The sequence below is a fragment of the Grampus griseus genome, assembly GCF_964374135.1.
Source record: "Grampus griseus genome assembly, chromosome: 4".
NCBI lineage: Eukaryota > Metazoa > Chordata > Mammalia > Artiodactyla > Delphinidae > Grampus > Grampus griseus.
In genome coordinates, this window is record NC_138997.1 from 134200700 (window position 1) to 134215581 (window position 14882).

At 44.6% G+C, this 14882-nt stretch overlaps 1 protein-coding gene and 1 long non-coding RNA gene across 3 annotated transcripts in view; one reads left to right on the forward strand and one right to left on the reverse strand.

Moving 5' to 3' along the window:
- Positions 1–727: 727 nt before the first annotated feature.
- LOC309822151 lies at positions 728–2572 on the reverse strand. The gene is made up of 3 exons (XR_014296709.1): positions 2485–2572; positions 1170–1266; positions 728–765 (listed from the first exon to the last, which is right to left on the reverse strand). It is a non-coding gene; the product is annotated as an uncharacterized lncRNA (long non-coding RNA).
- Positions 2573–2752: 180 nt separating this feature from the next.
- PCDH10 (protocadherin 10) overlaps positions 2753–14882 on the forward strand; it is a gene marked incomplete at its 3' end in the record, with an annotated part of 39075 nt that continues 26945 nt past the window's right edge. For both annotated transcript variants that reach the window (XM_082653944.1, XM_082653943.1), the window contains exons 1-3: positions 2753–6156; positions 7787–7845; positions 8405–8511. In XM_082653944.1, coding sequence (XP_082510070.1) covers positions 3541–6156; positions 7787–7845; positions 8405–8511 — 2782 coding nt within the window. In that variant the 5' untranslated portion in view covers positions 2753–3540. The remainder of the gene's footprint in view (positions 6157–7786; positions 7846–8404; positions 8512–14882) is intronic.

Genomic DNA, 14882 nt, shown 5'->3' on the forward strand with positions numbered 1-14882 from the left:
GTCAGTAAGGGTGCTGATGCCAACGTTTGAGTCTTGGCCCGGGACAAAATACTCTTGCAATCGCCCTTGGCCGGAGCTACCCAGACGGAGGCGGACGGCCAGGCTCGCGTCTGCTCTCCCAGGCGGAAGACTCCGTCGTCACCCCGCCGATACCACGGCGCCTCGGAGACTAGAAGTCAGAGGCGAGACCTCTACAGGACCCCGGCCGGCGTCGCCGGGGTGAATGCAGGCCTCTGCGACCCAAGAAATCCTAAAGAGCCCCCAACAGGCCAGCCCTGTCGAATGAGAGCTCCAAAGCGAAATTCTCCGGCATGCCCTGTGTTGCTTTCGCCGCTAGGAGACGCCTGTAACCCACGTTTGCGGCGAGAGTTCCCCTTTCAAACACAACTGCTACCAAAAAGAAAAAAAAAAAAAAAAAAATGCAGCTCAAGCGTTAACAGTGGATGCAGTGATTATTTACAGGCAAATCTGGCCATCTTCTCCTCTGCACCTCGGGAAGCACTCTGGCTCTCAGCGAACGTCCAAAGTCGGCTCAAACTTCAGCTACATCTTGAGAGCACAAACCGTCTCCCGCAATTTCCGGATCTGCATTGTCATTCAGCCGCATGTCTCTCACACGCAAACACGCGCGCACACGGGCACACACACAAGTGTTTCCGTATGTACAAATGAAATATTAGAAAATTACCGTCATTTAAAAAATGCTCCAGGATTCTGATGAGTCAGCTTGAAGACCTCAAAACGTGTCATTTCAATCCTTCAGATCTAAAGAAAAAACAGGGAGGGGGAGGGGTAGAAAGTACAGATGCAATGCCGTTATTAATTTTCAGATACACTATAATCTCCTTTTCATTGATCCACAGGTCCTTTTATAAACTGACGCTCCATTCGCAGCCGCAGACGTGATGCTAAAATCATTTCAACTGCAGCGGTTTTCGCTTGGCTTTGGCCAATCGTCAATTTACTGCAGCTGGAAAAGGATTAGCCATTTTTGCTGGCATCCTTTCCTTCTAACCGCTCAAATGCAGGACCCATCTCCATGAAAGAGCCAAGGGGGGCGGGGGGCTAGGGCAGCAGACACGCACTCGCAGGGGCATGCCTCAGTCTATAATCACGCCCATGGCCACTCGCCCTCCTTAATTCCCCGCCAGGAGGGAATGGCAACGTACCTCGGGGTCGGGGAAACGACTCTCCTTTTCCCGCAGGTTGTGGCGGTGTTGCTCTCAGGTCATTCATTACCAGGAAGCCCCAAGGGACCTTCCCATCCTGTGGCATAAGAAGGAAACTGAACAAGGGCGGCTTGCGTTTGAATAAACAACCCCTTACAGCCCACTAATTAATACACAATTATGTTTTCTGGGTTTTTTTTTTAATCTTTTCTTGGAGAATTAACATTCAATCCACTCTCTCGCATTGAAGAGTTCGCGCTCTATTTCAACTTCACAGGAACTGGGTGCGTTTACGCGCCGCTTTGCCCCCGCGCCTCAGGAGTGAGCCCTCGGAGCTCGTCAAGCGCATCCTTCGCGACCCGGGAGGAGGGGTGGAGGGTGCTCCGTTGGGGCTTACACAGATCTGTGCGCTGGACCAGGAAGGATGGATGCGAGCACCGTGAATGTGCAAGCGCGTTCGCAGATAGCCGCAGCGGCACACACTCTGGCCCCGCGTGTGCAGCGACCCAGCCCATGCACCCACCCCCGCCTCCTCCCGCGCCCGCGTTCGCCGCCGCCCAGCTGCCCTCGTCCAGCGGTCTTGCCCCAAGCTGGGCAAGAATCGGTGCTTCGGTCTAGCAGAGGGCGGAGCGGGGAGCTCTCCAATTGTCAGAATAAGCAGAAAAAAGCCTGTGCGCGCCGCCGCGGCGTCGCACTTGGCCGGGGGGACGCGCAGGGATATCCGCGGCGCCTTGCAGCGAACAAGCCAGAGGCCCGCGAGGCCGGCGTTAGGCGGGCGGGCTCCAAAGCGGAGCTCAGATGAAACTCCTCAGTCACTGACCGAAGGGTTCACAGCTCAACCCGGGTCCCCAAGCGCATTAATCTATTTGGTAAGAATATTGTGGATGTACGTTTAGGAAGGGAAGAGGTAAGTCTAACGCGGCCGCACGTCTATAGGAGCCGCCAGCCCTCAACCCTGGGCTTGAATCCCGCGGCTTTTCAGGACCCACCTAAGCTTCACCCCTTCCTACACGGCCCCGTCAGACCCTCACGCTTAGTTTAACACAATCCTTATCGTATCTGTTTTTTAAAAGTCCTGCCAATCTCCACGAGAGTCCCTTAATTAGGTAACCCCTGCCAATTAGTGGCCCCTCTGCAACTTTTTCCTGTTCTCGGTGACTTATTTCCACGAACAGTAGCAAGGAAAATACCTTAAAGGAAAAAGAATGCTAGCGTCATTGGAAACCCCGCTCCTGGGAGAGGATACCGCTGCTGCTATTATGTTTTCGCATTTGCTGATGGAAGCAGGGGAACCTCTCTATTCCCTCTCCATTACCTGCGGCCGGGGACTGGGAACTTTCCGTGGCAGAGTCCCAGCTAGCGCCTCGGGACCTGCCGGGCTGTGGTCGCGCTCACACTCACACTCACCCCGGCAGCCCGGCCCGGTTGCTTGCGTGACGCGCCTGCTTGACGGTCAGGTTGGCCAATTAGCGGTGGCTCGGTGGGTGGTGCTCCTCAGCGATTGGTTGGCAGAATGAGGGCGCTGCGCAAAAACAGAGAAGCGGAGCGCTCGGAGCTCAGAAACTGCCAGCCGAGATCGCAGGCTCTGGGGCTGAGGCAGGAGGAGGGAAGGACTGGAAAGAAGAGAGATAGGTTAGAGGGAAGAGGCTTGGGAAGGAAACAGCAAGAAAGAAACTGCTCTTCACACTTCCAGAGAGGCAAACGACGGTGGAGATGAGGACAGAGAGTAAGACTATGAAAGCCAAAAACTACAAATAGAGCGAAAGAGGAAAAAATGCCAAGAAGCACATCCATCCGGAGAAATGAAGAGAATCAAAGTTTTATGCTGCAGGACCGTTCTATGCTTTTTCGGCACAAAATTCTCTCGCCGTTTTTAAGCTCTTCTGCATTTGCCAGCCGTTGACGTTAAGAGGCATGTTCAGCGGTGCCAACAGCATATCCTCTTCCTCTTCCTCTTCCACCTCATTCTTCTCCTCCCATCAGCAAGAAGACAAACCGAGGACAGTCTTGAAATATCAAAATTTCCTCCTTGGGCTTTGCCAGCACCGCGTTGCGCCAAGACTGTCGGAATAAAGGACGCTGACTATTGTTATTATTTTATTAATTGGTCAGTGGGAAGATTACAGATGAGGAAAGGGGACGCCTGTCACCCTTCCTGCGCTAAGATTGAAAAATTAGGCTGAACTGGGGGAAACCCTAAAATGAGGCAAAAGGAATTAGATTTTTAAGGAAGAAAGCCACAAGACAGGCCCCCCACCCCCCACACACACAGAGCGCACTTTTATTTGAGATTTTTTTTTTTTTCGTGGTGGCTGGGGAGGCGATTGGGTGGCTGGCTGGCTGCGGGAAGCTGCTTCCTTTCCCTTTGGAGATGATTGTGCTATTATTCTTCGCCTTGCTCTGGATGGTGGAAGGAGTCTTTTCCCAGCTTCACTACACGGTCCAGGAGGAGCAGGAACATGGCACTTTCGTGGGGAATATCGCTGAAGATCTGGGCTTGGACATTACAAAACTTTCGGCTCGCGGGTTTCAAACGGCGCCCAACTCTCGGACCCCTTACTTGGACCTCAACCTGGAGACCGGGGTGCTGTACGTGAACGAGAAGATTGACCGCGAGCAAATCTGCAAGCAGAGCCCCTCCTGCGTCCTGCACCTGGAGGTCTTCCTGGAAAACCCCCTGGAGCTGTTCCGGGTGGAGATCGAGGTGTTGGACATCAATGACAACCCCCCCTCCTTCCCGGAGCCGGACCTGACCGTGGAGATCTCTGAGAGCGCCACGCCGGGCACCCGCTTCCCCTTGGAGAGCGCATTCGACCCAGACGTGGGCACCAATTCCTTGCGCGACTACGAGATCACACCCAACAGCTACTTCTCCCTGGACGTGCAGACCCAGGGGGATGGCAACCGATTCGCCGAGCTGGTGCTGGAGAAGCCGCTGGACCGAGAGCAGCAAGCGGTGCACCGCTACGTGCTGACCGCGGTGGACGGGGGAGGAGGGGCCGGAGGAGGCGGAGCGGGAGGGGGCCTGCTCCCCCAACAGCAGCGCACCGGCACGGCCCTACTCACCATCCGAGTGCTGGACTCCAACGACAATGTGCCCGCCTTCGACCAACCCGTCTACACTGTGTCCCTCCCAGAGAACTCGCCGCCGGGCACGCTCGTGATCCAGCTTAACGCCACGGACCCAGATGAGGGCCAGAATGGCGAGGTCGTGTATTCCTTCAGCAGCCACATTTCGCCCCGGGCGCGGGAGCTCTTCGGACTCTCTCCTCGCACTGGCCGACTGGAGGTGAGCGGCGAGCTGGACTACGAAGAGAGCCCGGTGTACCAAGTGTACGTACAAGCCAAGGACCTGGGCCCCAACGCCGTGCCCGCGCACTGCAAGGTGATCGTGAGAGTGCTGGATGCTAACGACAACGCGCCGGAGATCAGCTTCAGCACCGTGAAGGAGGCGGTGAGCGAGGGCGCGGCGCCCGGCACGGTGGTGGCCTTGTTCAGCGTGACCGACCGCGACTCAGAGGAGAATGGGCAGGTGCAGTGCGAGCTGCTGGGGGATGTGCCGTTCCGCCTCAAGTCTTCCTTCAAAAACTACTATACCATCGTGACCGAGGCCCCTCTGGACCGAGAGGCGGGGGACTCCTACACCCTGACCGTGGTGGCTCGGGACCAGGGCGAGCCTGCGCTCTCCACCAGCAAGTCGATCCAGGTGCAGGTGTCCGATGTGAACGACAACGCACCGCGATTCAGCCAGCCGGTCTACGACGTGTATGTGACCGAAAACAATGTGCCGGGCGCCTACATCTACGCGGTGAGCGCCACAGACCGTGACGAGGGCGCCAACGCCCAGCTAGCCTACTCTATCCTCGAGTGCCAGATCCAGGGCATGAGCGTCTTCACTTACGTATCCATCAACTCCGAGAACGGCTACTTGTACGCCCTGCGCTCCTTCGACCACGAGCAGCTCAAGGACTTCAGCTTCCAGGTGGAAGCCCGGGACGCCGGCAGCCCCCAGGCGCTGGCTGGCAACGCCACTGTCAACATCCTCATCGTGGATCAGAACGACAACGCCCCTGCCATAGTGGCGCCCCTTCCGGGGCGCAACGGGACTCCGGCGCGCGAGGTGCTGCCCCGCTCGGCGGAGCCCGGTTACCTGCTGACCCGCGTAGCCGCGGTGGACGCGGACGACGGCGAGAACGCCCGGCTCACCTACAGCATTGTGCGGGGTAACGAAATGAACCTCTTCCGCATGGATTGGCGCACCGGGGAGCTCCGCACGGCGCGCCGGGTGCCGGCCAAGCGCGACCCCCAGCGGCCTTACGAGCTGGTGATCGAGGTGCGCGACCACGGGCAACCTCCCCTGTCCTCCACCGCCACCCTGGTGGTGCAGCTGGTGGATGGCGCTGTCGAGCCCCAGGGCGGGGGCGGGGGCGGGGGCGGGGGGTCAGGGGAGCACCAACGCCCCAGCCGCTCCGGCGGCGGGGAGACCTCGCTGGACCTCACCCTCATCCTCATCATCGCGCTGGGCTCGGTGTCCTTCATCTTCCTGCTGGCCATGATCGTGCTTGCCGTGCGTTGCCAAAAAGAGAAGAAGCTCAACATCTACACGTGTCTGGCCAGCGACTGCTGCCTCTGCTGCTGCTGCTGCAGCGGTGGCGGCTCGACCTGCTGCGGCCGCCAAGCCCGGGCGCGCAAGAAGAAACTCAGCAAGTCGGACATCATGCTGGTGCAAAGCTCCAACGTACCCAGTAACCCGGCCCAAGTGCCGGTGGAGGAGTCCGGGGGCTTTGGCTCCCATCACCACAACCAGAATTACTGCTACCAGGTCTGCCTGACCCCCGAGTCCGCCAAGACCGACCTGATGTTCCTTAAACCCTGCAGCCCTTCGCGGAGTACGGACACTGAGCACAACCCTTGCGGGGCCATCGTCACCGGCTACACAGACCAGCAGCCCGACATCATCTCCAACGGAAGCATTTTGTCCAACGAGGTAAGGCTGAAGCGCCAGGACCACCATCTCTCATCTCCTCCATCCGAAAGCCTCCTCTAGCCCGGCCCTTGTATCTCTGGTGCACTGTGTATTTATTTTTAGGATATTAGCTCACTTGTATCTTTGTGGAGGCAGGAATGGGGAGTCACCTCTCCCACACTTTCGTGTATAACTTAAACTTCGTGTTGTCCCTAATTTTCTGCGCTCCACCCCTCCACGTTTATTTTCATTCCCCTCCTTTGGTGCTTTGCCACCTTGGTACCTTCCCTCTTCCCTCTGGCATCTTTCCTTTAAAATCCCAACCCCCCTCTCAGTCTTTTCCCTTCTTAGAAATCTGGGGGTAAAGGGGAAAGTGCGCTGTGGGGAGAGGGAAATGCGGTGGAGGGACCTTCTGGCGCTGGCAAAGGTGTTTTTTTTTTTCTCTTTGCATTTGTCCCAGGCGTTAATAAAGTTCATTGTTTTGCTTTGTTTATCGATGCTTTCAGTCGCGTGTAAAAGTAAGCTATAGATTGTTTAACTTTGCACAGTTGTCTAAACTTGAATGCATGTTTTAGTGAATGAGTTATCAGATCCTTGTCGTTTGAACTCGGGTTGCAAAGAAAGCCTTCAGTTCTGCTCTGGACAGCATTTACAGACGCTCTTGAAGCCGAACGCCCACACAGTGTGAATTTGAATGAAGTTGCTTTGGCACAAACCCCTGTAAACGTAAACTAACGGAAGGCTTAAACAATTGTTGTCTTGAGTATATCTTTTAGCTAATAATTACCTTCTTGCCACCGTTTTGGATAACTCACTGCTGTTGGCTTTCTTCATCCAAGAATTTGGCTTGTCAATTCCGATTTCTTTTTATAAGATGGAGAAGTAGCGAAGTTGAAAGGAGGGAGGGAGGGGGGGAGAACGGAGTTGATTTCTGTAAAAGAAAGTTTGGACCGGAAAAGGCGTGTGGGTGCTGGAGGCGGGGAGGAGAAGGCAAGGGGTGTTTGGAGGGGAAAAAGAATTGGGGCCAGGAGGGAAGGGAGGATGATGAACTCCTTTCTTGGCAGGTTATTTCATTTATTTTGAGTCTTAGATATTATTCATTGACTTTCATGAATATTTGTACAGCTCATTTGTATCTTAAGCACATTTTGAAAATAAACAACAAAATAATTCCATAAAATATCCAAACTTTTTCTTATTGAGCGTGCTGTTTTTCTTGTGTCAACCAGTATATGCACCTAAACACTGTTTTTAGGCCACTGAAACAGAAAGACTGCAGCATATATAACTAGGTTGACCCTATTGGAGACAACAGTTTATGAGCCCCAGCTATGAGGTCATTTGCATTCTCTCCTTAACACACACACACACACACACACACACACACACACACACACACACACACACTTAAAATTGGCCTTTTATCTCTGCATTTTTTTTTTAACCTTTACTGAAAATCTAGATTGAAGTGTCTCTGCATATCTTCTTGCCTTTACCCAGCAATCACTAGTCTGAGGTTTTAGGACAGCTAAGAAATTCATAAAAATGTACACAATTACTTAAGCTAGAATTAGTTCCTAACTTCAAAAGCAGACTTGTTAGTTAAACCCTTAGCATTCAAATGCTCTTGATTTATTTATTTTTTTTCTAGACTAAACACCAGCGAGCAGAGCTCAGCTATCTAGTTGACAGACCTCGCCGAGTTAACAGGTATGGACTCCTTTTTTTTTTTCCTACCTTGGTGTATGGACAAATTACTACCTACTAAAAGTAGGAATTAGGTATATTATTCAATATCAAAATAGAAAATGATAAAGTATTTCCAATTAGGGCAGGACATAAATACTGATTACGTTAGGTTTCCTAGACAATAAACTTTAAAAATATTGGTGTGTTTCATTTACATATAACCACTAAGTATACTTGAATATTTTGTCAGTTTACACTCCTACACTGCTTCTAATAATCTTCCTAGCTGTTCCAGATATATACATATATATATCTTCTATGAAAATGATATAAACATATGCTTAGTTCCAATCACAGAATAATGGCTAAACTTTACATGCCTTAACAGCTCCAACTAACTGCTAATGTTTAATTTTAGAGAGTTAGGCTTAAGGTTATGAAAAATAGCTTTAAGCAGAAATAAAGCCACCTGAGAGCTCTAGGCATCTGCAGCACCATCAGTGACCATGTGGTGGCAGAAGAATGTTTTCTGTGTTTCTTCACCTTTTTTATTCTAATATTCACATTTTTGTACTTCTAGTTCTGCATTCCAGGAAGCCGACATAGTAAGCTCTAAGGACAGTGGCCATGGAGACAGCGAACAGGGAGATAGTGATCACGATGCCACCAACCGCGGCCAGTCAGCTGGTAAGTGTGATCAAAGGGCAATGCTGACTTTTATAGTGTTTTTCAAAAATCAATCCTGAAAGGATGATGTTCTAGGTAATTTTTAGTGTCAGTAAATCTCCAGAAGAATGGTGCCATCCTATGTCGACAATTGTATACTCGAAGAGGATTGTAATATTTACTGTTCCTTCAGAGAATGAAAGCTAGAAATTCATTGTGGAATATGTTAGACTATGAAACGTTTCTTTTTTATGCAATGTTCTTTCCTGGAATTATACTGCATACAAAAGCCAGAGATTTCTCGCGTGGTCCAGTCCTCAGTCTTCAGTCAATTACGATATTATTAGACTTGCTTACGGATGAGGTAACCGAAGAGGAATGAAATTGGTTGACCTGCACAAGGTCACAAGAGGATGAGTGGATGACTGGGGACCAGAATCCAAATTTCTCCATTTCCAGAGCAATGCATTTTACATGTCAACGAATATTGAATGAGAGAAGGAATGGTGATTAAAATCATGAATAGGTTGAAAGCAGGATTTCCAATCCCGGGTTCTTAGGCTTCAGGACACTAGTTAACATTTGATAATGTGTATTTTCTGAAGCATCCTAGGTTCCCTCATATTTTCATTGGATCCATGTTCAAAAGTTGAACTCTAGGTATATTTGTATGCGGGCTTAATGGTATTCACTGATGGAGGTTGCAATGTGATACGTATTTTTTACTTTGTTTTACTTTATCTTCCTTTACTTTTTCTATATAAATTTACCCTTTAAGTTTTATAGGATCCTGATAACTCTAACTACTAATAATCAAAGAAAAACACTTAAAAGAAATAAAATATGTACCTTAAAATAATGAAAACAATTTCACAAGGTTTGGGTTTTCTTTCCACTTAATTTGCATTTCAACTATGAAGGGTGCTTGTTGATTTTTTTTTTTTTGCTTTTGCTTTTTCAGTTGAGTTTTGTGTTTATCTGACACATAAAGAAAGGCAAAGGCAAGCTAACTTTTATAACTTCTAAGACGCCCATCACTGGACTGTCTCAAGGTCCAACTTCATTCACTTGAGCTTTGAGCTTTATTTTGGTTAGTGATTAAGTGTAGGGTGATAGGGTTCTCATTTTCAAGGTACCATTGATCCTCGAGAGCACCCATTCCTTAACACGCTCCCTGGGCCTCTGAACGGTGCTGACGCAGTGTGCCAAAGGGCAGTATCAGCCCCACGGTCGCCTGGCAGCAGTGGTGGCTGCAAGCCTCTCACTTGGCTTATGTGTGCCGTGTCTGAGGCTGCCTTAGCCTTGGGAAACGCAGGCAGGAGGAGGGGAAAAAAAGACTGCTCAAGGGTCTCTTTATATTGCTGCAAGTCATTAATATGCAGACCTAATGAGACTTGAGAACTGCCAAGAATTCCCGGAGGTCCCTGCCCCTTGCGGGCCTTCACGCTAAGTGAACAGAGCATCTATTTAGTGTCTGGGAACCTGACAACAAACCAGATCTTGCCAGAAGTTTATATTTGAGTACAAAGTCCCTTTCATTTTTGGCCTATATATGACATATGATTTATTGTTATCTTTTAAAAGGTATATGTTTAGAATTGCTCATTCCTATTCCTTTTTTCAGAGTTTCTAATTTAATAGTCTGCCTTTTAAAACTTTGGAAACAAAATGCTTGATATTAAAAACAAAAAAAAGAATATCCACTGCTGCATGGTTCCTTGGGTGCACTTTATTCCTTTCCCACTCCCCCCTACTTTGTTTTTTTAGTTTTTTGGGTTTTTTTCTGTAGCACTCCAACCTCAATGAACATTTCAATTAGTTTAGTCCCCTCAGACATAATGAGCCATAATAACTTAACCGAAAAAAGAGAAATGAATAAACATCTGCAAAAAGTGTTAAATTTGGAACATGGATGGGAATACATTCTTATCAGTGCGCCTTCCCACTAGCTCTTTCATTTCACAGGCACTCAATGTTGCCATTTCGGTAATGTTTCTTTTAAATTATTTGAGATGTCAAAACATTAAAAGGAAATTTTAAATGCTAAATTGTGTAAGGAAAACATATTTAAAAGCAGGCAGTTTTTCTTATCAAAAAGGCAAATTCTTTTTTCTATCTTTAAGTTCTTAAACATGTAAAAGTATTACAGAATTAACAATCTACTTCATTAGCAGTTATAGAGCTGCCACCACATACTGGGCACAATGATAGCTGTTTTAAATTGTAATAACACACTCGTATTAAGAAGTAATTATACCTTCGTGTGCTGAATTTAAGTCAGATTTAATATGTCTAATTTTATTGTAAAAATGATTTTGAAGTGTTTACCTTGTAAAGTATGAAACCCTAAATGCAGAGAATTAAGATGTTAATGACTTTTTCCTGTCCATTCTTTGTTGTGTACTATAAACTTTACACAACATTTACACACACATTACACACAGTATTTCCAAAAAGTTAAGCCTATTTCAGGTAAATAAGTACATCTGTTTTATTACCTTCTAAAACCAAGTATTGATGGTCTTCCAATTTTGCAATATTTAGAGAATATTCTTCATAGCACATACATTTCCAGGTTTAGAATATGAAAAACTTTTGTGCTAATAAGCAGATCCCACTGAGCTAGGTTATAAAGGGGGAAAGTTAGACTATCAAGGAAAAACAGCACTGAAAAGAAATAGATTCTGAATTCTTTAGTTTGTACCTCATTTCATATTACATTATATACACTGTTTAGCTTAGTGCTTCACCTGTTTAAACTCCGTAAGTTTTTATTTATTCCCACTTTCTTTTTCTATGTTAACATTAGCTTGTATTTATTTATTTGGATATTCCTTCTATTTATTCTTCTATGAATAGTTTTCCTTTTTGTTCTTTCTCCTCCCTCCCCCCCTTGCTTTTCTCCTTTCTAAGCCATTTGCAGTCACCAATCTTGTTCATAGAAGGGCTTTAAACACGGAGGCAGCTGCACAGAGAATCACATAAGCTTTTTCAGTTTTCCACTGCACCTGGCTCCATGTGTGAAATTCTTCGGCTTGACCACTGCTCTGTGGCACTTACTTTCTATAGCCTTGTCAAGGTGCTTTCCGTTTTTTTCAGTGCAGTATTGATGTATTGGTTAGATATGGCAGAAGTCCAAGGAGATGTGGTAAACGCTTACATAAACCATCACAAGGGGAGAAACTGATTAATCACAGCTTAAATAGCAAAAAAAAAAAAAAAAAAAGATAAAAAAAACAATAAAATGAACTTAAAACCAATATATTTTCAATTTTATAATACCATTAGATTAAAAGATAGAACTTTTGTCTAATTTAAATACTGATACAACATTTTTAGTTGTATATTCTTAAACATTTTAATATTATTGGAGGTAGATCTAAGGCAATCTATTTAATTGTGAGAAATTTTTTTCCATTTATTAAATACTTACCATGTACATACTAGGATTAATTATGAGTTTATTTTTAATAATTGTGCCTTCTTGAAATATGTATTGAAGAAGAAAACACTAGTAAGTGATGATTCAGTTAATGTTACTTGTTATATTTACCTGAAAATTTTCAAATTTCTCTTCTTGTAAATTTTTCTTTTAGCTATAAAGGGAACTTAGCTTCTAAATGTGTCAATTTCTTACCTAATTATCATGAGATTTATACATGACACATGGTCAAAACTTGGCTATAAATTTAAAAAATTAAGTGATTCGTATTATTGGTATTTTCATACTAGTAGATAAAAGTATATCATGAAATGCATTAAGCCACTGCACTACTACAATGTCAATAAGAGAATTCTTGGTTTGTCATAAAATACAAATTCCCCTTTCCTGACTCCAATAAGAATTTAGATAATGGCAATTAGTTTCTGGCTTTATAAATAAAGTGAATTCATACCATTGCCTGAATAAGCAAAAACTTTCTGTTAAGGTTTCTGGTGAAAATGTGAGCTACAACTTGATAATGAGGAGACATTTACAATTGGAAAAAATATAAGACCAATGTTAAGAGAAAACAGAGAAAAATATAAACATTTTGCAAGATAAGTAAGGAGAAAATTTTGATGTGCATGTTCTGATTTCTTTCATGGGTGAATTATGTTGTTAAATCTCTGCTCTCAAATCAAATTTTTCTAAAACTTATAGCAATTTTTATGGTTAGAGTTAATATCTGTAATTTCTCCAGTGTTAAATAATTAAAGGAAGACTTGAAATTTCCTCCAAAACTTGAGTGTTGATTTTTTAAATTATTTATCATATTTGGGGAAAAAAACCCACATATTTTCTGAAGGCTTGGTACGTGAGAGAGAAATGAGCATGTAATTTTATAGTATTACATTCATCAGAAAACAGCACAAATTGAATACAGATACCTTTTTGGAATCAGTTTGTTCTCAGTGGTAATATCACTGCCTCTGACTGTAAGGGATCAAGTTACCTGCTAGTTAAAAAAGATGTATTTTAAAATTTGTCTGAATATATCTTTGCATAACAGGCAGTCTATTACTTCAGCTGTCATGCCTTGCAGAACAGACATTCCTGAGAAGTGGAAAAAAATAAATAAATAGGATAAGAAATTGTAAATAAAATATGTATGTTGAAATGCTTCTTAGGAATTACCAGAACTTCAAAACTCAGGCTTGGCCTGTATTTGTCTGCCATACAAATCCCACAGGTTCTAAAGTAAGGGCATTTGAACAAGAAGAAAAAAAAAAAAGAAGTTAAACTTATTTTCTCTTGGGATTTCAGTTTGAGCTGTTAAAATATTCTGAAAGCAATGTGAAAGGTGTGCATTTTTAAATGTCCCATGTACTGAAATAACTGACATTCCTGTCCTTTGTGCAGTCATTTACCACCACAAAACTTAAATATACCTCAGCTTATCTGGTTATTAAAATAATATATTTAGGGCTTCCCTGGTGGCACAGTGGTTGAGAGTCCGCCTGCCGATGCAGGGGACACGGGTTCGTGCCCTGGTCCAGGAGGATCCCACATGCCACTGAGTGGCTGGGCCCGTGAGCCACGGCCGCTAAGCCTGTGCGTCCAGAGCCTGTGCTCCGCAACGGGAGAGGCCACAACAGTGAGAGGCACACGTACCGAAAAAAAAAAAATATATATATATATATATATATATATATATATATATATATTTAATGGGATTAGTGATATATGAAAAAAGATAAAATAATTTAAAAATAATTTTAGTCAATGGCTCCCTAAGGTGAGGACCAGTAAATGGGCAAGATGTATTTGGTTCTCAAACTATATATCTAAGACAAATGAAAAAAAACATTTTCAGTGAATGTTTCTAAAACTTATTTGAAATTGATTGATGTACTATTTATATGATTTTAAAAAATTGTTTCTGTGCCTGATATTTTCCTCATGAGAAATTAGTATACTTGTTTTATCAGTAAAACTGGTGAAACATCTACAGGCAGAATGTGTGCCATATTCCCTTTCCTTGTAGTTATATAAAGCTGTGTTATCACTATGGGGACCCCACTTCAAAAGGAGTAGCTCATAAATTTGTTAAGAACATTATTTACAAGTGTTCCCCTTTCAGGCAAGTAACAGTGTTCTTCCAACAGAAAACTTTATCATATTCCTCACTTTTCTTGTTATGCACATGATACGTTTTGTTTTACAGGTTCTCAATTCATGAGAACTTTACTTCATCATCTAAGGGAATTTTAACTAGCCTCTAATAAGTCAAAGAGGCAGAAAAACATATACTTCGAGAGAAGAAAATGGGCACAACTGAATATGAACTACCCATAAAAACAAATTCTACTAAAAGTACCCTCTAACATAGGCAAACATCTTAATGATAATGTTGAGAGACTAGATTATTAAAATTTTTCTCTGTGATTATCATTTTCAAAATTATAAGAATACTTGGGTACAGTGCTCAAACAGATGTGAAAGATTGTTAATGGTCTCATGAGATATATTTGAAAGGGTTTGATCAGTTATGTGATGAAAAACTGTATTAATATCAAATTTTACATTAGTACCCATCTTTATCAGGATCCAATAAAACAATTCTGTCTTAAAATTTGAATTTTTTCCATCAACTTCAAATTTAATGACATGAATTTATTTTTAAAATATATAATTGCTCATAATTTACTATTAATGGTAGTTCCACCTATCAAAAGGGCCTTTTATTCCTTATCACACTATAAATAGGGAGCATTTAGAGTACAGTGCCTCAAAAAGAGATGTCTCTGGTTCTCTAACTTCTACCTAGCTCGTATGTCAGTGTGCATCAGGGATATTCTCCTTCCCTTCCTCTTTTTTTTTTTTAAATACCTATCTCCTTACAGGCATAGGATAACTGAACTTCCCTGGTGTCTACAGAAAAATTGACATGTTTTACATGCTGTTCTTA